The sequence below is a fragment of the Sparus aurata genome, chromosome 22, assembly GCF_900880675.1.
Source record: "Sparus aurata chromosome 22, fSpaAur1.1, whole genome shotgun sequence".
In the NCBI taxonomy this organism is placed as follows: Eukaryota; Metazoa; Chordata; class Actinopteri; order Spariformes; family Sparidae; genus Sparus; species Sparus aurata.
Genome location: NC_044208.1, coordinates 26,009,955 through 26,035,891, shown reverse-complemented (window position 1 = coordinate 26,035,891; position 25,937 = coordinate 26,009,955). Strand labels below are relative to the sequence as shown.

Below are 25,937 nucleotides of genomic sequence, written 5' to 3'. Positions count from 1 at the left end.
AACAGTGAGACACACGCTCATATCAGCGGGGAAGTTTAGCTGTGGAGGGCGTGAGCATCAAGGGCATATGTCTGGCTGGTGCTCGGTTTGGATTCAGGAACTACATGGAGGAGATGGGCACAAGGCATCTTGTCTGTCTCATCAGAATACTCTATTCTGGTTTTGTCCTTTCGGAGCTCATCTGTCCTTTGAGTCCTTTACGTTGTCGTGATGTTATATTAACTTGAGCTGTTTCATCATTCTTGAATATTATTTGCTTTGTATTCTGGCTCCATGCAGTGATTGATTGGGTGAATATTTTACGCAGATGGTTGTAAAAGGCTGTCACGTTGTCGTTTTCTATTGCTTGCGTGTTCTGATTGTCATCCTTGTGTTCTCTCCGTCTTCTTCCTCTTTGCTCGCTCAACAGAAGGAGCCCAGTAGTGATGTGAGCTGTCCCAGCAGCCCGCGGTTGGCTCCCCCTTCCAAGCGGACGCGCCGGCAGACGGCCTCCGAGCCCAGCTCCAGTGATACCTCCCCGTCCCCTCAGACTAAAGGCCAGAGGGTCAGCTGGGGCATTCCCACCTACCGCACCAGGTCAGTGGCTGGCATCTGTTTCACTCACTCATCTTTGGATGCCAGAAATGGTGGATAATATTGTGCAGCACAATGATGGAGTTCATAACTGCATTGTTTTATGTATTCTCATAGTATAATGTTTCATATTGTGTAAAGAAAAGTGATAGTAAAATCATTTAGATGAGTTTGCCGAGTTGAAATTGGAAAAACGAGTGTTGGCCTAGATTGCTATCTGTTGTTGAATCAGATCTCTTTCATCTTATGCTATATATTGTTGTTGTTCTTTTATGTGAGCTCTTAAACATTATTATGGCTGATTAATTATAGTCCTCAGTGCAGATGTGTATAATGTTTTTGCTTTGATGTTTACCTCGCTTTTTTGTTTAATTTCTAGGTTGTCCTCGCGTATAATGCAAAATGGACATGGTAATGCAATTCTTCTCATTTTGTCTCTTTGTAAAAGCCTTATATTGAATATAAATGCATTCAATTAAAGGAATGTTTCCTAATTTAATTCTCGTTGATGCTGCAGCGCATATGAGTCACCGGAATGATGAGAGTGGAGGGGGAGATCACTCTCACATGAATGGCCATGTGGAGCTGAAGAGGAGCTGCCGAGTGAAGAAGAGCCAATTCGAACACCTCAATCAAAGCCTGCTGTTTGACCAGCTGGTCAACAGGTCAGTCACACCACTGACACCTTTCTTGGCAACAATGCATCTTATAAAAGAAAAACAGGAAGAAGCCTCAGGAGGAGCCACAGATGAGGGATACCTCTCCCAGGATGGACAGGCGTGCAATAGATGTAACATGTACAGAACAGACCAGCATAGATAGAAATGACAAAACATCTGATTGAAGTAGATGACAGAATACATGTGAAGAGTGTGGATCCAAAGGGCGTCCGAGCAGGCTGCTCAAGTGGCTTTATAAGATGTCAGAGAAAATGTCCAAAAGTGATCTGTAGACGGTCGTTCACGCTAGTTCATATACCGCTTTGTGCCAGCAATTGTTTGCTCATGTTAATGTTCTGTAAGTTTCCTTCAGTTTCGTCAAATTCTGTTCTGTGTCTGTGTGCAGCACTGCCGAGGCTGTCCTTCAGGAGATGGACAACATCAGCAGCATCAGGCAGAACCGCGAGGTGGAGCGACTTCGCATGTGGACCGGAGACACAGAGGAGGTAAGTGTCGCTCCACTGTCACACAAAACCCAGATTTGGAAAAGTACTCATAATCTAATGTGAATATAAGTAATAGAGTAAAGGCCCCATTTTTTTAGGACAACATCACAATCGCAATTTGCTTTATTGTCCCACTATGTGTATACATATAAGGAACTTGACTGCAGTTTTACATTGCCCACAAGGAGCCGTTTACATGCACACTAATAAACTCTTCATCAAATCGCAACCAGTAGTTTAAAAAACAAAAGTTCACATCATGTACTTGAAAAATCTAATTGACTGAATCATGTAAACCTGTTTTCATTATCGCATTACAAAAGGGCATGTAAACGCGTCATATGTGATTATTATCCTAACCTGATTATTTCCAGTTTATCTGATTATTGTGCTCATGTAAACGCTCAGTGATTGTGATGATTCTGATTCTAGGAAAACATGGACATGTATTCCCGGGTGAAGCGCCGGAAATCCATGCGCAGGAGCACTTTCAGCATGCCTGCACATCACAAAGTCCTGAGCAAAGCTGAGCAGGAGGAAGAAGAAGAGGAAGGAACAGAAGGTACGTTTCCCCACTAATGTTCTACTTATGAATCAGTGGAGAGAAAAGTACCTCTTCTTTAACTGTTTTAATTAAAATGTCAAAATCGGACACTTTTATAGTGTACTATGCTTATCTGAAGTTTGAACAGCGCACTTTTGACTTTCAGATTCTCATGGAGAGGAAGAAGAGGAGGATGCAGAGGATGATGATGAAGATGATGAAGGAGATGAAGTTGAAGAGGCGGGAGAGGAAAATGACAGGCCGTATAACCTGAGGCAGCGAAAGACGGTGCAGAGATATGAAGCACCACCTATTGGTATTTGATTTTTTTTTTAAATTTGGAATCAAACCTTTCGTATATACATTTTTGTCAAACTGTGTCAGGCACATTGTCTATTTAATGATTTTCTTTCCGTTTCTTTTCCGTTTCAATCATGAGAAACTTTGTTTGAGGCTTGATGTCTGACAACCAGTCGCGTTTTGTTTGCCTTCTCAGAGCCTGTGAACAGAAAACAGAGCAACCCCTCACTTTTTGACACCCACAGATCCCCAGCAAGAAGAAGCCATATAAGGTTTGTTCTAATTTGTGAAAAATCCAAGTCAATTCTGATGCCAGACATGTTACGATGTGTGACTCTTAAGCAGCTTTCTCACTACCATGACTCATGAAGTCGGAGCTGTGGTTATGAAAAGTTGATTTCACTTCCACTGATCCCTGCTGATTAAAGAATATGTCTGAGTAATGGCGAGGCACTGAAGCTAGATTTTCACACTTCTCCAGAGTGAAGAAACATGCCATTCACAGCAGTGACACCACCTCGTCTTCTGATGAGGAGCGGTTTGAGCGGAGGAAAAGCAAGAGCATGACCCGCGCGAGGAACAGGTGACGGCTGCTGCGTTCTTTCTTCTACCTTTTTATATTTCTTTCATCTCCCGCTGTTTTACTTTTGGTTTGTACGAAACATTTTCGCTTTTATTGTTTTGTTTTTTTAAACAGGTTTTTGTTCTTATAATAAAAATAAGAAATATTATTTGTTAAATTATGTCCCTTTTCACTCACCTCCACACACCAACCAATTCTGTCAACAACTGATATGGTTTTCATTTACCCGCTTTCAGGAAGTCCCTTTTGTAATAAGTCGCACAAATCATTATTGCATCTGACACCAGCTAGGAGAGAGCTCCACTTTGTCAGCCTACCGTAGCATTTTGCACTGTTAAGTCTATGTTCATTCACATGCATGCTTTGAGGTTTGATATTGACTTAACCTTTTACTGGTTTAAACTTTGTCAAGACGCTACAGAGTGTTTGTACTGCTCATTTACATCGGTCCTATTTCTTTCCAGATGTTTGCCCATGAACTTGACTGCAGAAGACCTGGCTAGTGGGGTGCTGCGTGATCGGGTGAAAGTCGGTGCTAGCTTGGCAGATGTGGATCCAATGAACCTCGATAGCTCAGTGAGTAGAAACACTAATAAACACCAAAAAGCTGTTAAGCGACAGTTATTGTTGTTTAGAAACTTTGAATGTTAAAAATGTTTGTTTTCTCCCCAGGTGAGATTTGACAGTGTGGGTGGCCTCAGTACTCACATTCAGTCACTGAAGGAGATGGTAGTGTTCCCATTGCTTTACCCTGAGATCTTTGAGAGGTTTAAGATTCAGCCTCCCAGGTGAGAAGAACCAACATGGGACAGTTTGTTCACTGTAAAGGTCACATTATTTTGTTCTGAATTTTGTTGTATTGTATGACATGTATGATGGAAGAACAGTCTTTAATCTGATCAGACTGTTCATTTACATGATGACATTTTGGTGTCTGGTACATGGAAGGTAATGAATATATGATCATGTGGTTTATTATCAAATAAACAGCTTCCATGTCCTCCCCTTTCCTTTTTAGAGGGTGTTTGTTCTATGGACCTCCAGGGACAGGAAAGACTCTGGTAGCAAGGGCACTTGCCAATGAGTGTAGCCACGGAGACAGGAAGGTTTCCTTCTTCATGAGGAAAGGAGCTGACTGCCTTAGCAAGTGGGTCGGTGAATCAGAACGCCAACTACGCCTGCTCTTTGACCAGGTGAGACACCCTAGTAGCACAGCAGCGAGGTTGACTGATGATTGTTTTTGAACGACGTCCTTGCAACCACAGCTTCAGTCACTTCAACTTAATTGATGTCACAATGTAAACAGAAAGCTGGCCATCTTCTGCTGGTAGACTATTTTCAGTGTGTGTTTTGTGTTTGTTTTCAATAAGGCTTACCTGATGAGGCCATCCATTATTTTCTTTGATGAGATCGATGGGTTGGCTCCTGTTCGCTCCAGCAGACAAGATCAGATACACAGGTAAGGCTAATGTAGTTGTAACCTTCATATCAAAGCGCTGTGGCTGTGTTCCAGTGTCAAATTGCACTTGCTGTCAGTTTGGCTGTAAACAACTTCAATAGCTGTTTGTTTGCTTCTTGTTTTTTTGCTGTATGTCCATAGTAATCAAAGTGGAACTCACAGAATGGAATTGACTTAGTAGTCAGTCAGAAACTGACCAACTCTAACCCACACATTTGTTGTCCTTCTTACTCTTAAACTCACACAAAATTGGTCACTGTTTAAAAAAAAACAACTCAGCCGTCCCTCTCATATGTGACGTGCAGTGCTGAAAGTGTGAAAATTGCAGCTGCTTTTACTCTGGCACACACACTCTGCATCGGCAAGTCCAATCTATAGCGGATTTTCCTGTTCTTGCCAATAGGTGGGGGCATGTTTTCAGGAACTACAGGTTCGAAAGAGCTGGCACTGCAACTTGATGATGCTGATTTTGGATGAAATTGGCTGGATATGGATTGGGGTGCTTCACACTGAGTCCAATTTATTCTTTTTCATCTGGCATTGAGCAGCTATAGAAAATGTAAATGAAAGTCATATAAATTTCCCTTCGGATTTAGAAAATTTCAAAATGACCTGTGAGAAAGTATCCTATTATGTGAACACAGCTTGCAGGTGATTCCCGTGGAAATGATTGCCTTGTAGACAATGGAATATTTGCAACTGAAAATGTAAAATTGCAATTTTGGTCCAAAGCTTATTGATTTGCATATGCTTGAGTTTATAGATGCTCTCATCTTTCTGCCATGCTGGGTAAATAGATGCATTGAGCCCTAGTCAACATCGAAATAGGACAGCTGATATATTTTTCCCCACACTGTTTTGTTCATTATGCAAGTTTGATAGACTAGGTCTCTGTACTACTCGCTGAAATAAGGCTTTGTTTATTTGGCCAGCAGTGACTCGTAAGTCTTGTCAATGTTGTTTCAATCTCAAAAAGGATTTGGGCTCTTAATTTCAGCATGTATATTAGTGTGTGCATGTGTGTTTAGCTCTCGTGCAGCATGTGTCTGCAATAGTGTTCTCAGTATTTACAGTCAGACTGTATCATGTTCTTGTATAACTGTCTTGCACTGAAGTCAGGTAGTTTTTGTTGTAATTCTGGGTTGTAAGATTAGATACAACTTAGTAGTAAATAGTGTTTAACATTCTTTTCCTCCTCCTTCTCCCTGTCCAGTTCTATTGTGTCCACTCTGCTGGCCTTGATGGACGGCTTGGACAGTCGTGGGGAGATAGTGGTCATTGGTGCTACAAACAGACTTGACTCTATCGACCCGGCACTCAGGAGGCCTGGACGCTTTGACCGGGAGTTTCTGTTCAACCTGCCGGACAAGAAGGTGAGACGGAGTACAAACGCCATCATTGGATACAAGCGGACACATGTACATGAACTGAAACAAACACACCTACTCAGTGTGTTTTTCATTGTTGGAGTATTTTACCTTCATTTCTGTTGCACCACAGAATCTGTATCTGATGTCCAACTGTGAGATAATCGAAAGGATCACTTATTGTACATACAGTGCAACACCCACATGCACACACAGCAGGAGACACAATGAACTGCAGAAGTAATTTGTGTTTTACGTATAAGAGTCCTGCAATAACATTAGTGCATGCGGCCCCTTGGCTATTAAGAGTCTCCTCAATTGTTATTTCCTCCTATTGGATATTTTGATCCAACGAGTAAGCGGCAAAGCAGATGCTCATTAGGCTTCTGGAAATTAACAATAATTCTTGGGCGAATTTGTTGGTTTTTTTCCTCCCACGCACAGAACAACGTTACATGTGTGCAATGTTGTTTGTGACAGTGAGTCAAATTAACAGATTGTTGTTGGTGACTCCTCCCCATTGAGCCTGTCTGGATGAGTCGCCCTGCATCCTTTGTCCACACAGTAGGATCATCGCTAATCAAAGCCTAGTCTGCAGGCCATTGGCTGCTACACTCACCAGTGGTGGGCTCTAACTGATTAAAAACTTTGCTCCAGTGCAAACAGCGATCCCCCCTACACATTCAAGTTCAGCTCCCTCCTGGTTATTGCCCAAGCTGCTAGAAACCTGTAGGAAAAATCTGGCCCCGTTGTGTGTTTTGAATAGAAATAGAGATGTGATGAAAGATGATGAAAACCGTTGCCCTTGATTCGCGACAAGGACCACTTTGCTCTTGATGTCTGCTTATCAAAGCAGAGTCCTGTGGAGACGATGCAACAATATGACGGGCGCATTGTGCTGAAGTGTCAGCAAGCCCTCCAGTTGAACTCACTCAAACAATTGCTTGATTCCATTTTGATCTTTCTCTTGCTGTTGTCACTTCTAGATAGAGTTGAGTAAGATGGTTTTAGTAATGTTATATGTGATGTGATTTCCTTGGGTTCTTTGTAGTATGCTGTTGCTCTTAACCTGTTCTGATACGTTAAATCAAAATTCCTTTACGTTGTTTATAAGAAGTGGCAGCGACTGCGGCAGCTTAACCTGTTAACTTGCCAGTATTTATTAAAAGGCTACACAGGGCTTGTGCTTCTCCATCATTTGACTCTGCTCTTTCTGTTTGTCTTTTGTGTCTCATTCCCTTTGTCCTCCCCAAATCCTCTGTTCAGGCCAGAAAGCACATCTTGGAGATTCACACTCGGGAATGGAATCCCAAATTGGCTGAGCCATTTGTAGATGAACTTGCAGAAAAATGTGTCGGTAGGAATGACCAATTTACATAACTGTATGGCACCAAATGGTATGAACAAAATCACTTAGAAAAATTATTTGGATTAAATCCTCTTGACATTCATGGTCACTGTTCCACTTGAAACATTTTTTTATGAAGTAACCTTTGTGTGTCTGACTTGCTTCCAGGCTACTGCGGTGCTGACATCAAAGCACTTTGCACAGAGGCAGCCTTGGTGGCGTTGCGCCGCCGCTACCCCCAGATCTACGGCAGCAGTGTTAAACTGAAGCTGGATGTCACCTCGATTGTCCTGGGGCCTGGCGACTTCAGCAAGGCCATGAGGACAATCGTCCCAGCCTCCCAGAGGGCTCTAGCTCCCCCGGGCCGAGCCCTGTCCCCCACCCTCCGGCCCCTGCTGGCCAGCTCTTACTCCTTGGTGCTGAAAGCTCTCCTCCGAGTCTTCCCCCACGCTCAGTGTACTGACAGGGACAACACACATGGTAGGGATTTGGAACACAAGCGCCCATGGTTACAGCTGCACCCTTTGTTTCACTTTCCCGATGCTGGATTGTGGCTTCTCCCACCTTGACTCCCGTGCTCTCCTCCTTTGCCACCTGTCTCACTTGTTAGTGTGCTTTCCCTGATGGCTCTTTGTAGCATTTCAGTTTTTTGTTTCTCTTTCCCCCACCTTATTACTAAAGTGCTTTGTATCACCCAACTGTACAAAGTCTTTGGTGAAACACTACCCCTGAGAATGCAGAGGTGATAGCACAGAGATTGGATAACCAGTCATCCTGCTTGCACTTCAAAAGCTCACATCCCATCCAGTCAACAAGAGAGTGGTTACAGCAGATTAGCCACAATGCAGCACTTGACCAGTGGGAGATTGCTTACCGGAGTTGTACTTTTTTGCACCTGGGAATGACTTTCCAAGGGTGCTGAATTGCTTTAGATGCCCATTAGATCACACCTAATGAGCTAGCTTTCTTTTTTCCACCATTTTTTTAGGGGAAATGGCCACATTTGTGTCAGTGAAAGGGCTGCTTTGAGGATTAAACTTTGTAGAAATAAACTTTTAAGTGCATTTGCCACCATTGTATATCAGGAGAGTTGAGTTGTATGGTTGTATAAGAAGTGTTTCTCTCTGTGCTAGGCGGTGACAATCAACTGCTCGAAGAGGATTTGTACAGCGACGATGACAATGAGGAAGGCTCTGCTTCCATATATGAAGTCCAGCCTGCTGCATCCCCAAAGAGTCAGCTCTCCTCTTCCGCAACGCACAGACCCTTCCTCCATTTCTCCTCGTGAGTCCACAGAAATAAAGAGGGGACATGTCTGTGTTTATGTTCTGTGTGGGAATGAAAACATGTAGGTCTTCCGTCAGGTCTGGGCTGAGGAAACAAACATGCTAACATACCAAGCATACACCGAAAACACATTTTTTATTTCAAACATGCAGCTGATGCTGAAAACTGGCTACAGAATGACCACCTCTTGTCTTCAGGCTGTTTCTTGTCATTATAGAGTCGTCTAATTTGGAATTGATATAGATCCAGTAGGCCTTGGAATTAAAGTCTCATCCTGGTAGTAGAGGGCGACTTAATTAAGATATATCACAGTATTTTCCATAGAAATGATAAGGACAATGAGCACCATATAGTGGCTCTCAGTTGTGGAGTCGGATGAGTTGGATCGAAAGAGCGGATTAAAATTAAAAGGGAAGGTGATAACCGTTCCGAAATCAGAACTGCAATCGCTACTTGCATTTAAAAAAATGGAGAAAGGTGAAGGGATGACTCACAGCATTTTAATTAACTGGAACAAATTATTGAACGTTTTAAGCTGTTATTAAGCTTCTAGTTTGACAAAATATGCTGCAGGCACTCTGCCCTCTGTGTATCTATATGACAGGCACACAAGAAAAGTTCTACATAATACTGTGGAAGTCAGAGGTTCATCCAAACTGTAGCAAGCTTCTGAGTATCTCTCAATTACCACTTGACTTGTGTGTGAATCATTCTTTTTTCTGTCAAACTTGATCACTTGCATGGTTGCAAGTTGCTTTTACTCTTGTTGCTAAGAGTTCATTCTCTAAATAGCCTGACTTGTTCTTTATCGTGCTCTGATTGTGCTCATTTATCCCGCTGGGTCAGAGATGTAAATGTACTTAATTTTGTCCTTGATGAAGATTGATGATTATTTAAATTGAAGAGTGCGCTAAGATGTCTAGTATATGCTGGTATTGTCAGCATGAACTGCGGTAGATTCACACAGAAGACCTAGCTTACTGAAGCAAATGAATAAATGAACACAATAGAGCTTCTGCTGTGACAATCCTGTTTTAATGAGTGTACAGCTGCTGGTCAGTGATCATAAGGGGTTCAATACTGTGCTAACTATGAACTCCCGTCTGTCTCTAGCTCTGCTCTCAAACAGCCCACAGCATACCGGCCTCGTCTGCTCCTGTCCGGGGCCCCGGGCTCAGGACAGAGCTCCCACTTGGCCCCTGCTTTGCTGCACCACCTGGACAAGCTGCCAGTGCACCGCCTAGATTTGCCCACTCTCTACTCCGTCAGCACTAAGACGCCAGAGGAGTCCTGTGCTCAGGTAACACAAACGCAGATACCTAAGTAAATGCAGACAGTCACACACAAGGCCGTCTGTTGCACAGAGGGTCGAATTTTGGAGAGAATTAGCAACCCACTGGCTTTTAGGTTAATCATTTGTACCATAACTTTTTTATTTATTCAGATTAACAAGTTTTACTCCAATATGTGCATGACCTATCTGTGTGGTTGTAGGTTTTCCGTGAGGCACGCCGGAGCGTGCCCAGTGTGGTATTCATGCCCCATGTGTCAGAGTGGTGGGAGACGGTGAGTGACACTGTGAAGAGCACCTTCCTTACCTTGCTGCAGGATGTACCCTCATTCAGCCCTGTCCTCATCCTTGCTACTGCCGAGACTCACTACTCACAGCTGTCAGACGAGGTGAGAACACAGTGTACACACAGCTGAGCCGACATATTCAGATTTACCTGCAGGCCTGGCCCATGTTTTTAAGTGGTTACAAACTGCTGTCGATACACTTCCAAATATGTGAGCAACGAGAGTGTTAACCTGATGTCTTTTTTATACAGTATTGGAGGTTAAAGCATGATTCAAAGGGCTTCTTCCTTTCTCTTACCCTCGGAAGCATTAGTGCAGACACACACATGGTGGCACAGTCAAGGCCGTCTGCTCCCACAGAGTTTTTATCCACTGTATTGACTCCATCTCCCTTTTCTTGTCATTTATCCCAGTGCCCTCTCTTTCTCCCTACCCTTGCTCCTTCATCCTTCCTCTTAGATTCATAATTCTATTTCAGAAAGCCAAAGCAGAGTCGGACCACCCGTTGTGGGGTTAGGCTGTAAGGGAGCGATTGTGTCGGGGTAAGGGGAAATAGAGAAAATTGGAAGGGGGAAAAAGAGATTTAGATAAATAAGGAGGAGGGTCCTCTCTAGTCAGGCAACAGAAGGGCTTTAATTAGGTCCGGGGGTTGGCAGCCCCATGTCTTCACCCCAGGACACTTGCACACCATATCCTCGTGCTTGTGCAGACTGTGTGGGTTTATTTGTTTCTGACTCTGTGTGTGGCTGCTGTTTTGGTAAAGCCTCAGCCCTGGCCATGCTCCACAGACACACGCTCTTTGGATGCTTCTTTCTCTGTCATGGACTCATTAGGCACCTGGTTCTTCATTAGGTTCTTGCTCTCATTGAGGCCTAAGCTCTTCTGTAACCTCTTCTAGTTCTCTCTTTCTTCGTTAATTTTTTTCTACTCTGGCACTTTTAACTTGTCTTTCTTTTTTTCCCCACACTATGCTTTTCTTTATGTTGTGTGATTGATAGTTCCCTGCCTGCAATTCTTTTTACTTGACTTAACTCCACCATGTTTGTTGATTCACATGCTGTGTTAAGAGATTATGAAAATGGAAGTAATCACACCCCGCCGACCATTCAGTCTCTGTGTCAAATGGTAGATTGCTATTCATTACATACTAAATGACTGGCTGAAACCAGGCAATTACTTTTCTTATTTCTTTTGTCAAATTACCTTTTCTTTGGTCATTGAACACATAGCCTTGCAGCCTGGAAAATTGGGAAGCACATGATGGGACTAATGGTGTGCTCAAGTCAACATGGAGCCAGCATGAGGGCGTCAAGACTGTCCTTAGGCTATTCTGGCCTACTTCTGTGTGTTCTTCCCCTCTTGAGTGTTGCTAGTTTGTAAAGAAATTGCATCATTGCACTTGTTAATCAGTTCTTTTCTTAACTTTTTTGCGGTTAAAACACCCTGTTATGCTCATTTTCCAAGCTATATTTAAATGCAAATCGTTATGTCCATGCCACACACTGTGCCTTTGTCTGTCTCGTTCCAACACTTGCAATGATAAATGCATGGTGTAAATAGCTGGCCAAAAAACCCAAACATTTTTACACTTGTGCTGGAATGCTACCCAGTTTTACTCTTGAGAAAACGCCCCTTACATTAACTGTTTTCACACTAGATATTCTCACGGATGGAGATCCAGTCAGCCTTATTTCTTAAGTGTTGATTTATTTGGTTTATGTTAAACCTGTTAAACCGAAACATGTTAGATGTGTAGCTACATCTGGTTCTGCTGGATACTTCAGGCGAGCATTAGTTCAATAGTTTTAATAATGCTGCTTTTTAAAAAAGCATCTGTCATTTCTGCTTCCTGTGGCCACATGAACGTACCAAACGGTTGGTTAATAAATCCATACTTTCAGTTCTACTATAAACAATAACGTAACTGTGATGGTTTATTTCTCTCAAGCAGGGTTCAAGTTTGTGCTCATTTCTTTTCATTACTATACTGAGATTAACCTAACTAGTTTGAGAAGTGGAATTTTGCTTGGGCTGTTTATATTTTAAACTGTTTGTGTCTGTGGAATAATTGGACCTATTTGGAAGCATTGTTTGTTTTATCAAATCATGCTGCTTATCTCTTGTCTCAAGTGTCCCTGTAGCTTTTTTTTCTCAGCGAATTTCATTTTTAATTTTTCGGCACCGACATGCTGCAGTCAATGGTTTCTCTCTATGGTGCTTTAAGTGATTTGGCTATCTCTGGGAGTGTTGTTTCACTTTCTGGCACAGACAACACAGTGACAGCTGCTGTCTCAGCTCCAAACCTCAGCAGGGAACGGACAGCATCCCTCCCCAGCCAAAACTGACACTACAGGCTTGGGTCCAACTACATAGTCTCCCTCCTTCCCTTAACAGCCGTTCACTCTGCTTAGATTGACTTCCTTCTTGGTGGAGGACCGATGGAAATTGCTAGAACATGTGATTGTAAGAGTGCAGAAACTGCAGTTTGAGAGAGACACGGTGTCCCATCCGTCTTCTTAGGTTTATCGCCGTAACACTTTTGGAATGTTTGTTTTGAGGTCTTCCAAGTGCACTGAAACGACGTGAACTGCATGCTGAAAGAGAATTCATGCTGCACAGATTCATCATTTGGACCTGATTTTAGATGCGCCAGTCAACTGCTTACAATGCTGAGATGAAGCAGATGCAGGTGGATTTTGCCACACAACTTCGAATAGCTTAATAGACAAATAATCACCAACTATTCTCATGATCTATCAGTATTGTTTCAGATATTTTCCAAGCAAAAAATGTCAGATATTTTCTTTGTCATCTATCATAGTGAATGAAGAGTCTTTTGGGGTTTGGACTGTTGGTTAGGCAAGAAATATGATTTAAAGACTTCACTTTGGGCTGTAGGAAATTGTGATGTGCATTCTTCAGGATGTTTTGGCATTTTATAGACTAAAGGATTAACTGAATAGTTGTGACAGTAATTGGTAGATAAGTCAATTATGAACACAATTATTTGTTGCAGCCCTACTAGACTCTACTCAGAATTCTGTATCTCAGATTAAAAAAAAAAAAAAAAAAAAAAAATCTTCTGTGCGGCAATTAAAATCTACATTTCCATAACAGCTTAAAGATGTCCAATATTTATTATGCATGCGAGTTATATGCTCTGAGTTATAGGGCAAATTTGAAAAACACGACATGGCCACACTAGCTGATAGAATCTTTTGGCTGGTGAAGCTGCGTCGGTGCACTCTAGCTGAACTCTACTGCTTCTGTATTGTCAGTCTTCTTGTAACACCTTAAGAAGAGAGAAGAAGAAGAAGAGGAGTAAAGGTAGTCTATCTATCTTTCTCTCTAGCCACTTCCTTTAGCTCATTATTGGGGGATCCTGAGGCATTCCCCGACCAGATGGGATGACAACCCTCCAGCGTGCCCTATGGTCTCCTCCCTGTTGGACATGTGGGAACACCTCCACAGGGATGCAACATAGAGGCGTTCGAATCAGATGCCCAAACTACTCCAGCTTACTCATTTCAAAGCAAAGGAGCTGTGGTTCTACTCAGAGCTCCTTTTTGTCCACTTATATCCATGACCTCATTCTTTGGGTCACTATGTAAAGCTCGTGGCCACAGCTGAGGGTTGGAGGTCGGATTGACGGGTAAATCGAGAGGTATGCCTTCAGGCTCACCACGGCAGTCCAGTATAGCGTCTGCATTACTGACGTTGCACCAGTCGGCCTGTCAATCTCACACTCCAGTTTACCCTCACTCGGTTATATCCATCTGGACTTGAGTGTGTACATTATTGTCCAGATGTTTATTGTGGAGGACTGTGCTTTGTGTATCTTTGCAGCACTTCTTGTTTCTAAGGAGATTAAAGTCTCACTTTTAGACATTTGTGATTCAGGAAGGTGTCTCGGCGATAGCTGTTTTTATGCGGATTATATGAAGAGTTATTCACTCAAGCTGTGTTTTACTGCCGTCTCATTTTATATCTGCAGTAGTGATTTCCTTTTTTTTTTCTCAAGAAGATTGAGATGGATGTAATGGCGCACAGTCAGACGTGTCTGACAGAAATGTTTTTAGTTAGCCTTTAAGTCAGTTTTTGCAATTAATATTTGATCATGCTAGCAGAGCAGGTGTCCAGTTTTGTTTTATAGTTGCTCCACGCAGCCAAACATCCCCAATTATCTTTGTACATTGAGCTCTCTCCTCTTTACCCCCTCCCTCTTTTTAATTATTCATCTCTCCACACATTTCTGCCATCCCCTCTCAGTGTCAAAACCCTTGCTGCCTTTATCATGATGAAAAATCCTGAGACTCATTACCTGCTGTGTGCTACATATACACTAGACTGTCTCTGGCTCCCCCACTGTCTTCCTAATTTTTGACTCCATTCTATCTTTTCTTGCATTTCTTCTGAGGAGAGAGCGCACAAATCCAGAGAGAGAGGATAAGTAAGAGAACAGAAGGCAATGCAGAGAGAAAGGGAGAACAAACATGCCATGGGCTAGGGAGAGGATCGATGTGAAAGACAGATGGGGGAGATATAAAGTGGAACGTAGGTGCTTAGTCAGCAACAGGGGTTCCCATTTGGAGAGGCCTTGAGCTCCATTACAGAACTGGACTGGGATCTTGGTGAGACCCCCTGTAGCCTCCAGTATAGATGAGATCAGAAATTAAGGTAGCTGAAAGTAGGCTCATGTATATTTCTGCCAGTACTGTATTGTACAAACATTACTGATGCGTAATCATATCAGACAAATGTAATTACAAAGATTGTTACAATGAACAACGTAGAGGGCTGCATTGGTGAGGGGCGTGTTGTCAAAGTTCTGATGAGATGATTAAGGAAGTATAACTGTATTTTTGCAGCTCTGAAAAGTTGAACTGCGCCAATCAATCGTTGCGTTGACACTATTAAATTACTAGTCAAATATCATAGTAATTGACTGATAGGTCAGTAATTTTTTTTTAAGATAAAAAGGTCAGAATTATTGACTCTGGCTTCTTGGATGTAAATATTTTCTGTTGTTTTGGGGTCGTGGATGTTTTATGGACCAAACAGTTGATTATTAATTAATTAATTAATTAATTATTTTTCAGTTTGATCAGGCATCATCTGGCCTCCAGCAGAAATATGACTGAGGGCCCATTTTCTTTTGACTGCTGTTGCGACTAATGTGGACATGAAAATAATTCATCTGTTCATTAAATCCTGAACATCTAAGTGGTATGCTTAGTTTCTGCTGTGCTCAGTCGTGCTTCAGCTCAATGTGGTAGCTGATGAAAGCAGGCACTCCAGCTTCATACTTTGTAATAAGCACAAATTGGAGTAATCAGTTGGATACAGTGGGGTGTATGAAATAAAATACTATTCTAAAAATGTGATTAATTTTTAGGGGGACATAAGATCGAGAATTAGTAGTGGAAGTAGATTTGGTGTACTGCTGAATGAACAGAACATACGAATAAAGGACGAAACCCTGAAACAAAAATCTATCATTCATCCACCAAAGCTTGATCATCCTTGGCTGCATTTTCTATATTTGTGCCGCTTCAGTTCATGGAAAATCGAGCTTGGTACCAGGGCCTTTTTATTTGTTGTTGTATGTTTTTACAAAAGGAGTTTAATTGTAAGGCATAGCAATATACTCTTAATAACTCCTTGATTATTTTAAATACAGGTGAAAAGTATGTTCCAGAGGACCTATGGGGAGGTTGTGACGCTGTGCCCTCCAGGAGAAGAGGACAGGAGGATCTTCTTCTCTGACCTCCTGCTGGTCCAAGCGGCCCGAGCTCCGCCACGCCTCAGGAATACAGGTACCAACTGCACTCACTTCTGGAAACACATGCAGGATGAGACGGTTGTGACTCATCCCTCCTGTCGGTCCTAGAGGGCAGTGTTGTCTACATGTGCTTCTTTCTTATCTAGCTTTGTTCTCAACCTTTCCCGCAGTCCCTTTTGGATTTACTCAAAGGTAGAGGAGCAGATGTTTTATGATTGGTACATTCGAGAGATCCTCTCGTGTGTTTGTGTTCCGAATTCACAGTCGCATAGCGGGGTTAATTTTTTTGACATGATCAGAATCTGGGTAATTTCACTGGAGATTGAGAATTGAAAATATGCAGAAGCAAGTTATTGAGGGTTTTATACACACAAGAGTAAAATTTGCCCAGTTTGTGGACTGCATTACTGGACATCTCTATCCGTCATCCACGTTTAAAATGAGCCACCTCACACCCACATCCACCTCTACAACTGCCATTGCCCCAGTCCTTAGTGCTCCCCTAGCCCTCTGTTCTGGTTCAATATGAGAGAACTGTCCACCCAGGCTTTTCAAATGGAAATGGTGCCCAGCGTTCATCCACAGTTTCCTCATTGATGCAAGGCAGGGGTTCCCGGCTTTACTCGCCCGGTGCTCTTCAGGGGTCCCTGCATGACTAAGACGGCAGTCGGGCTTCCAGCAGAGAGTTGGGCAGAAAAGCAGCGAGAAGAGTTGCTATTAGAAGGCCCGGACGCTATTAGCCATAATTAGAATCAGGGTTTGGATTGCTGCTAGTGAGTGAAGCGTCTAAGGGGCTGTGGAACCTTCCTAACGATGTCGGCAGATGCCTTGGGCGCGGACTGGTGCCTTGGGATAGGAGCAGTGGATATCAGCTTGCCTTGCTTCTTCACTCTGTCATTGGCCAGAGGCTGTTCCTTAGTGTATTTCAAAACCTGTGTTTGGAAAGAAGCGTAGCTAAGGATTTTTCTTGGATTTTTATTTTTTTTTTTAAGAAGAAGGTCGCCATGGCTGGAGAACGTGCACAGCATGCACAGCAGTTGGTGCACGCACCTTTTAGAGTGCTTTAAAGAAATGTGATATGACAGACAAAACTGTCCAAAGGAATTTAAATTGTGTACCAAGATGGAAGAAAATTGTGACAAATGATACAATCGCTGTAGTAAATGTCTGTCAAATATCCAACAGTGTTTTATTTTGGCACAGGAATAGAAAAATACAATAAATAAAAAAATAAGTGCGGTCTGTTTGTGGTGGGAAAGCAAAGGAACCGCATGATTATTCATAAAAGATGTCAGATTTTAGCCTTATATGGAAAGCTTAATTACTCATGAATCCATCTGCTGATCGTGAACTGTTGAGTGATCCTCTAATTGATCTGTAGCCTTTAAGTCACGTGTGTATATGTAAGATAATTTCATGGTAGCACATGTGCAAGTCATTGCATTGATTTTCCCTCATTAGTGGTCAAAACACTGCTGTGCTATATCCTACTTCATGCACTGTTGTCAGTTTTAAGCACACAAAAATGTGTGATGGCGATCCAATGATAACAAACTCTGAATCATTACTGTACAAGATGTCTCTTTTTCATGCCGTCTCTACCTGTTAGTCATTATTCTTAACATGGGGTCTAATTGCACTCTAGTAATGCTGCTAGTGCTTATAATCATTTATTTCTTTGGGGGCTATTTATTACAACAAAGATTAAAGGACGCCATTACACATCAGGAGCATTAAAGTGATGCTTAAGCTGCTGTGGAGTTTCGATTTGAATTATGCAGGATGACAATTGCCAAAACTTTCCAATCATTAAGTTGCCTGTCAGTCTGTGTGACTATCAAGTGTACTCCTCTTGATTTGGCTGTTAAAAGGCAATGTGAACAGGAACTCAATCAGAACTGAAATGCAACAATGTAAGATTTGTTCTCATGTGAAAACATGCTGAGAGTGTTATTCTTTAATTTGATATGGACAATTCAGCACGAAGGTAGTGAAAGTAATTTTGGATTTGTCTCAATCAAACAGTAATTTACCGATGGTCTCAAGCGAAACCCCCGCGGTTAAGAGTGTGGGCTTGGAGGTGCACTTACTGTCGGATCCTGAGTGAATTTTTTTTGAATATTCAAAAGATAACCTGGTGAAGGTCTTTGCATCGAAGCCTTATTATTAAAAGGAAGTCTTGTAAACGCAAGTGAGGTGAACAGTGTGTGGGTCTTTTTGCACTGAATGTCAGACTTAAAATTTCACTTCTCCGCAGTGAATTTCTACTTTTAAAAATCATCTGTCAAGTACCAACACTTATGGTTTGATATCCAGTCCCATTTATTCCTGTCAAGTTAGTTTAGTTAACCTAGCTTTCAGTACAATCACACATTTGTTTGACTCGCGAATAACAACATTTTATCAATTACCTTGATTGTGCAGGAGTTGTGAATGTGGGAATTCCCTGTTGTCTCCACACTTGAGTGCTGCACATAATGCGCTTGTGCTTGGTAGAAGCGCATCAAAGCATTTGCTGATAAAAGGCAGTGGCCAGTTATACAAAGGTGGCCCTGTAGCTGTTCTTCAGCTGCAAGAATCTTAAGACATGCTTTTCTTTCCTTTTTTTCTGGGGAAAGTACTTTTTGGTCTGTATTAGCAACAGTGTTCAAAGCAAATGGTCATGGATCAGGTTTGAGATGAGGCTGTCGGGTAGCTTCCAGCCAACGTGGAGCTGAATGTTGATATTCTATATTTGCATTGTTATTGATTTTGCCTGAAGCCGCCTTTGTGTTTTGCTGCTGTAAGTAAACGCACAAAGTTTACTTCTCTTGTTGTGAGAGCTTTATTTCAAACTATTTCTATGTTTTCGCTTCCAACATTTTTTTGCCTGTCCTTCCAACAGAGAGACATAAAGAGGTATTGCTTGTGGCAGAGGCTCCAGGCCCAAGAGTCCTGTCAGCAGAGGAACAGCGCCGCCTGGCTGAACAGGAAGATAACACACTACGGGAGCTCAGGCTCTTTCTCAGGGACGTGACCAAGCGCCTGGCCACTGACAAACGTTTCAACATCTTCAGCAAGCCAGTTGACATTGAAGAGGTATGGAGGAATGTAGTAGCACCCTCGGGTCTCACCCTTAGTTTTGGAGCTTTAGGCCTTTGTTAAGATGTACCTTTTGTGTGTGTGTTAGGTGTCAGACTACCTGGAGGTTATTCGGCAGCCCATGGACCTCTCTACTGTCATGACCAAGATTGACACCCTCCAGTACCTGACAGCGAAGGACTTCCTGCTGGACATCGACCTCATCTGTAGTAACGCTTTAGAATACAATCCTGACAAGGATCCTGGAGGTGAGGAGGAAAATTCCACAGGCATGCTCATGAATACATACATTCGCATACATGAACGGTGCTGGGCATTAATGCACATGCTATATGTACATAAAAATTCATGTGGGCACAGTTCATATGCTTGCACTCCATTAGACATGTGCAACTCAATCTCAATCTGACACAAGTGAGAAGTAAAAGATTAAATTCCAAAAAGGCCGACATTTCTCTTCACTGAAATAGACTAGATCAGGGACGGACTGATTATCGGATGAGATATTTAGTATTTTTTTCTGCCCGATTGCCTCTAAAATGAATTAATTTAGAAATGCGCCACTCAGTTTATCCCAACACTAAAGAAAAAACAGAACTCTCTCTCTCTATTAATACATAGAGATGAATGAATACTGATCATTGTATCCAGGGCTAGGTCAAATAAGTGAATTCACCCAAATGTCAATAAATCCTTTTAATCCCAAACTCAAATTTAAGATGAACCTTCAAGCTGCTGATGAATATCCATCGATAACCTGTCACACTAAATTGCCTGTGAAACACTTTAGTTTTTGTAGAGGCATATGGAAGTCCCTAATAATTAGACAGCATTGGACTATTCAAATAAGTATGACTATGTGCTTCTGTAGTTATTGTTGTGTTCTATTTGGCTGTCATTGTGTGAAGAAAATATAATTAGATTTAACACTTAATGACTTACGAAGAGGGCTTCCAGGCAGTAAAATTACAGAACCTCGAGATGTTTTTCTTCAACTTGGAAATTCAAATGATGTAAAGTGCATACAGCCCCAACTGAAAATAGCATTTCCACAGTGTAATACTTTCTCCGTAGCTGGGAAAGGCTGCATATGCATGAAAATTTAATTGTGTCTTGTCTTGCAATTTGAACTGATTTTTTTTTACCTCATCCCGTCTCAGCACCTTTCTCCAAAGCCTAGTACGGGCTTCATAATGAGTGCTGGAAAACACAAAAACACACAACAACACAGAAACAAACAAAGACGCAAATCCAATTTATTCGTCAGCTGCGTTGCAATAGCTGACAAACAAATTGGATTTATACTTATTGTTTAAATGGGAGGCATGCTTGCATGGCAGGGAAAAGACCGTGAGAAGAGAGATACATGTTTGTGTTTGCATTCAAAGGATAACATGGAAAAATGGTGGGGAAAGCTGAAAAGAGCTTGTTGCATCAAAGAACAGGACTTTCTACCGTAATCATATGCTCATCAGCCGTGCCATGATGTTAACTGAACGATACATACAGCAGGCCTTCAGACCATTCAATTGATGTGACCATTTTAATTCTCTTCTTGTGTGTTTAGCGACTCCGGTTCCCTCGCAAGGCACAGATATAGCTGCCTGAAACTAATGGGAAGCAATTCTCTGCCAGCCCAAATGAATAAATCATATCTCTGTCTTTGCAGGCGAGGGTCTGGGTCATTTGTTGGAATGCAGGGTCTACAAATGATACACTAAAGGGGAAAAATGCAATTAGGCAGTTTAATAAAGAAGACTAACGAAGCCTCTTGCCTGCTCACCCAGTGTTTGGCCCAGGGAATATCGCCCAGACCCTGCACAATTACGCTGCTGGGGAAGTTCTACACTGGCTCACAAAGTGTTGGGAAAAAGCCTCATTATCCGTTAGTGGTCTCCCTCTCCTTGTCCTTCATACTATCTTTATCTTACCGTCCTCCATGTACAATCATTTTGGCTTCCTTGTCTTCTACCTCCTCACCTTGCTAAATAATTACTTTGTTATGTTAAAAAGGCTGATATCTCTGTGCTGCACAATGTGCCTCTCTGTCACAGAGACTTCTTTGTTGCTTGAGGGTGATAACAACCCTTTGACTATGAAGGAATGCATAAGCAACAGCGTTGTATGTCAGTGCATTCCTGTCTGTTCTAGATGGGGAGGTTAGGCGGGGCCCGTAAGGGTGCTGATGAGCTCTCGTCAGCCCAACTGGCCTTTGACACCTTTTCCACTGACAGTCATTTCTGCCCACTTTCATTTACACACACTCAGACATACTCTGTCAGGAGAAAAGTGCGTGCACAGACACATGCATACACACAAATTGCCTCCATCGCAATTAGGCCAGCCATCCTCCAATTAGACAAAGGAAGCTGGCAGATTGTGACCCCTCTACCACTCTCTGCCTGAACTGTTCTCCCTCTGCCTGCTGTAATGAGAGACTGCCTGTTTACAGTGGCTGTGCTTTTAGCCTGCCTCTTCAGCTCAGTGTTTATTTTTTCCTCCGTGGATGCAGGAGCAGGAAAAAAAGGAGGATTTAATGATGCTGTGGTACGGCTCAAGGAAAAGAGGCATTAGAGTTAAAAAAGGTTGAAGGAGTGAATGAGTATGCATTTAAAACATATTTCAGATTGCCTGCGCACTGTACAGCAGTGTGTACTGTATGCACCCACCTTTGTCTTAAACGGACAAAGTGGCGTTATCAAGACTTTTCATGCATGTCTGATTTCTGCCCGCTAACGTTTCTCACCAGAGCCAGCTCTATCCCTTTATTCTTACTGTGAGAAAATGCTACAATCCCTTTTCTCACAGACGCAGCGAAATGGGGAGGGCTTGCTATCAAATCTTTCCCTTATACACGATAGGATGTCGAGAACATGCAACATAAAACTGCAAACTACATTTCTACACAAGCCTTGTTGACAGGAGAAAATGACTAATATCTAAAAAATGGTTTTAATACCATGGCAGAGATACTGGCTTATATTCTTTGTAACAAAGGACATGCCCTTGAACACTTGCTCTCATAGAAAACCACATTTCTGTGTCGTGTGACTCTAGTGTTATGTTTCACTGTCTCCTTCTCTCTCAGACAAGGTGATCAGGCACCGAGCATGCAGTTTAAAGGACACAGCCCATGCTATATTTGCCTCCGAGCTGGACCCCGAGTTCGACCGCATGTGTGAAGAGATCAAGGAGGCGCGCAAAAAGAGGGGTAAGAAAATCCCTTAAACAAAGCACAATGAAGGGAATGTTTTTTTTTTATTGATTAAATAAGGCACACTACCTTAAAGTAAACTCTCTCTAAACTGTTATGCAGGGAAAGTGGGACACCATAGAATGTGAATATCTCACCATCTCTAACCATGTGTAAACAGCATATCCTTAATTAGCCTCTTACGAAAAACAAAGTTTTTTAAGATCATAAGCTCTACTAACTGATGCTACTTGATAAATACTTATTTTGACTGCAAAGCCCTCTTCATCTAGGGATTGTTGTTTGCATGATATTATTGATAGAGCAGACTAATAACTCTGAACTGAGCATCGTTTGTTTATCTGAATTTATAGCCAATGCATATATTTGGAAGAATACGCACTCACTTGAATAATGAGGCCTATTCAGTCTGTCTTGGCTGTATAGTTCCTAGCCTCCCCTCTCCCCCCCTCCCCTCTCTTATTTTGTAGAACTTCTTTGATTGATTATTTCAGAGAACAGAAACATGCTTTTGGGAAAAAAAACAATCTGTAGGGTAGTCCAGTAATACTTGATGGAGCAGTCAGTTTTTAATGTGGAGTATGTGGCGCAGAAAAGAGCAATGCCCGAGGCTCCAGTGTTCCAGACAGTACCTTCTGTGCTAGCCGTCTGCCCGGCACTCTGCATCTGTACACTCACCAAACAGCCCCAAGCGGAGCTGAGTGGATTTAGTGTAAATCTAAGTTAGCTTGGTGAACGTGGAAACACACACATACGATACAGTGAAATTATATACCTAAACTTTGAAGTACTGTCTTGTGTAAGTGGTCAGACATTTAATCACACATAAATATTCTGTTTGCTCGGCTTGTCCATACTAGAGTAGGCTGATTAACAAAACTCCTTACATTTAACTTTGTCCAGCTGTGTGCTTGCCAAGCACATCTGCAGGTTGTACACAAAATATTGCATAAACGCGCATTACAGATGGATCTGGAAAGGAAAAGATGAAGAGATGACAAGAGAACAATGGAAAAATTACAATTGCAGTAAATTATACGATATTTTGCCAAGACTACAAAGTCAGAAAAGATCTGACCATAATTTTATTGGTTGACCACAAACAGATCCCCAACCCTGCACTTCACGAGAAAACAAAACTATTATCCTCCATACGAAATACATCAGAGTACATGGTGCTCTCCCCACTCAATGTAATTTATCTTCACCCATTCAAAGAGAGAAAACCCTTTCACACATTATTTAGCACTTCTGGTCTCTCGTCTTCTTGTTAAATTTTTAGAAATATAAAAAAGTTCACCAGTGCACTGAGGGTATTGCACAAAAAGCCCCAATTTCTCTCCTAAAACATTATCTACAGTATGCACAGCCCTACCCCCCGAGGGTCTATTGACTTCTGACTTAAGCTGCAGAGGCATGACTCTTCCATGTCACGCGGGAAACTTATCAAAGAGGAAGCAATTTTCACAAGTCACTCTTTTGCTTTTGATTTCCTCTTTCAGCATCTAACAGCACAGGATGCTAAATTAATATTGCAGGAGCAGAAGTCAACTGCCTGAGAGGAGGAATACAGCAGTGTAAATATTTCATCTTCCAGTCAAGGTCCAGCTATAAAGCTATCAATTAGCCCAGCACGGCATGATGTCCAATTGCAGCAGTGTGCATAACCCCACAGTGCATCTTTGGGGATTTTCACCCCCGTGACGAGATGAAAGGAGCTGTGATAGATTTGGCCAAAAACTTAAACACCAATTGATGTCAGAGTTGAAATGTCTCATTTTCAGGGGCTTGCATGTCTCCGCGCTCCACCTCTGCTTTTCATTCCTGTCACACTCGAGCTCTCGGATTCAAACGTATAAAAGCCATTCAAAATAATTCTGTAGCAGTTATATTTGTGATGATTGACATGTGGCTGGACCTCACTCACCATATCACAACCCCTTGGTCATCCTTTCCTGTCGGATCAAATTTGTTTTATTGTCCGTCAGAGTGCCTTCGTAGTCACTGGTGTTTATACACACATTCACAAACACCATCCTACCAGCTGTATATTTCAGCAGGGTTTGCCCATTTACACATGCACACAATTTGCACATACACACACAAAGAGCATTGTTTGTTGTCGTTAACTGATCTTGCACGATCACCGCAGACCTTCAGACGCCAGCTCCACTGACGGCAGCTCTGGGTGCTGTGGCAACCAGAAAGCATCACAGTGCAGGCGAAGAGCAGGCCAGGAGCAGCACTCAAGGCGAGGCCACTTACAAACAATGCACCACTAGTAAGTATACAAACCGTCCTTCATGATCATGCATACAGTACGTGTATCCTCCATACCCCACACACACACACCTTACAGGGCAAGTTAACTGACAGTTGTCCACTGTCAGACCACATGGTGGTAAGATTGATAGATACCCTTTCTAACCAATTTGCTTGTGAGAAGGTGAAAAATGACAGCTACCACTGAATTATATTTGCTGTAAGTAGATGTACACAGCTTTTATGCACAATCAGGATCCCATACTAATCGTGTGTGCATATTTTTGAAGAAGCAGTAGTTAGGCCCGCAGCTCTAACAAAAGCAGAATACATCAGTATCTCAAAGTGCAATTTTACCTTCCTGTTTGACTCAAACTTTAGCTCTCTTTTCTTTAATTTTTTTTTTTTCCCGTCTCTGACGCTGCAGCAAGCAGCTGTGTTGTATTATAGCAGCATACCAGATGTATGTGGTGCCACACACCTGCATACACACGCATACACATATATTTCTCAGCAGTGGAGAAGCATCACACTGAGAAGCCTCATTAGCGAGGCTGCTCTCTCCTAACCACTCTGAACATGACCATGCCACAGAGCAATTACATGCCCACCTGTGGCAAACGGCAGGTGCCTAAGGGTGACGAGAGGGCCAGATATGTGCAGGGGGCAGACTAATGAGGCTGTTACCTGAATCACAGTTAAGCTGGTTTTGCATGTAATCTGAGAAATGCCCTCCGGCTTCCACCTGGACAAAGTAAGGAGAAGGAGATGGGTGCCTTCAACAGTCATCATGAGTGTACACAATCTATTGAAGACACAGGAGTGTGGAGGTTTGGTACGTGTAGTGGCATATTCTTCGACTGGTGTAGTTGAGCCTCCATAATGATAACGATCTGGTTGTTTGTTGTAGCCAAAGTTTAGATTCATTTTTGTGTGTGTATGTAGTACGATTGTCCAACACAAGGTGGTGCTTGTCCCTCATGAGAGTGTTCCTAATGGAATCCCTGCTGTGTGGGTAAACCATTGCTTCTCCCAGGGAGATGGTCCCTTCTTGAGAGATGAGGGCCTCTGTTGGCCACCATAAAAACTGTACTGCTGCTCCTAGAGAAAACAGTAATATAACACAGAGGAGATATCTACACTTAATTGTTTAATCCCTCTTAAAATAATTCAGTCCGGCGAGCTTTGATTGAAGAGCGCAACATCAGACGTGATCCAGTGGTTTTTCAAAGACGTATTATTTTTGGTTAAGGGGTTGAAATGTCTGTTCAGCATACATTGAACTTCTAAAGATTCACACATCTATGGTTTAGTGCCTCTGTATCGTACAGGCAGTCCTTATGAACTCAGACCTTTGTGTGTATTGTACACGTGTTAATATCTACATACAGTAT

At 42.3% G+C, this 25,937-nt stretch overlaps 1 protein-coding gene across 1 annotated transcript in view; it reads left to right on the top strand.

Annotated features, from left to right (window-relative positions):
- The window catches only part of atad2b (ATPase family AAA domain containing 2B), a 66,556-nt gene that overhangs the window by 1,627 nt on the left and 38,992 nt on the right, over window positions 1-25,937 (top strand). Inside the window, exons 2-24 of the mRNA XM_030405266.1 lie at window positions 410-576; window positions 953-984; window positions 1,091-1,238; window positions 1,639-1,738; window positions 2,171-2,300; window positions 2,449-2,598; window positions 2,779-2,854; window positions 3,064-3,165; window positions 3,630-3,741; window positions 3,838-3,953; window positions 4,184-4,358; window positions 4,536-4,624; window positions 5,838-5,997; window positions 7,258-7,348; window positions 7,508-7,819; window positions 8,473-8,623; window positions 9,740-9,926; window positions 10,121-10,306; window positions 15,885-16,020; window positions 18,871-19,064; window positions 19,156-19,315; window positions 22,156-22,278; window positions 24,434-24,562. Of these exons, the coding sequence (XP_030261126.1) occupies window positions 410-576; window positions 953-984; window positions 1,091-1,238; window positions 1,639-1,738; window positions 2,171-2,300; window positions 2,449-2,598; window positions 2,779-2,854; window positions 3,064-3,165; window positions 3,630-3,741; window positions 3,838-3,953; window positions 4,184-4,358; window positions 4,536-4,624; window positions 5,838-5,997; window positions 7,258-7,348; window positions 7,508-7,819; window positions 8,473-8,623; window positions 9,740-9,926; window positions 10,121-10,306; window positions 15,885-16,020; window positions 18,871-19,064; window positions 19,156-19,315; window positions 22,156-22,278; window positions 24,434-24,562 (3,226 nt within the window). The remainder of the gene's footprint in view (window positions 1-409; window positions 577-952; window positions 985-1,090; window positions 1,239-1,638; window positions 1,739-2,170; window positions 2,301-2,448; window positions 2,599-2,778; window positions 2,855-3,063; window positions 3,166-3,629; window positions 3,742-3,837; window positions 3,954-4,183; window positions 4,359-4,535; window positions 4,625-5,837; window positions 5,998-7,257; window positions 7,349-7,507; window positions 7,820-8,472; window positions 8,624-9,739; window positions 9,927-10,120; window positions 10,307-15,884; window positions 16,021-18,870; window positions 19,065-19,155; window positions 19,316-22,155; window positions 22,279-24,433; window positions 24,563-25,937) is intronic.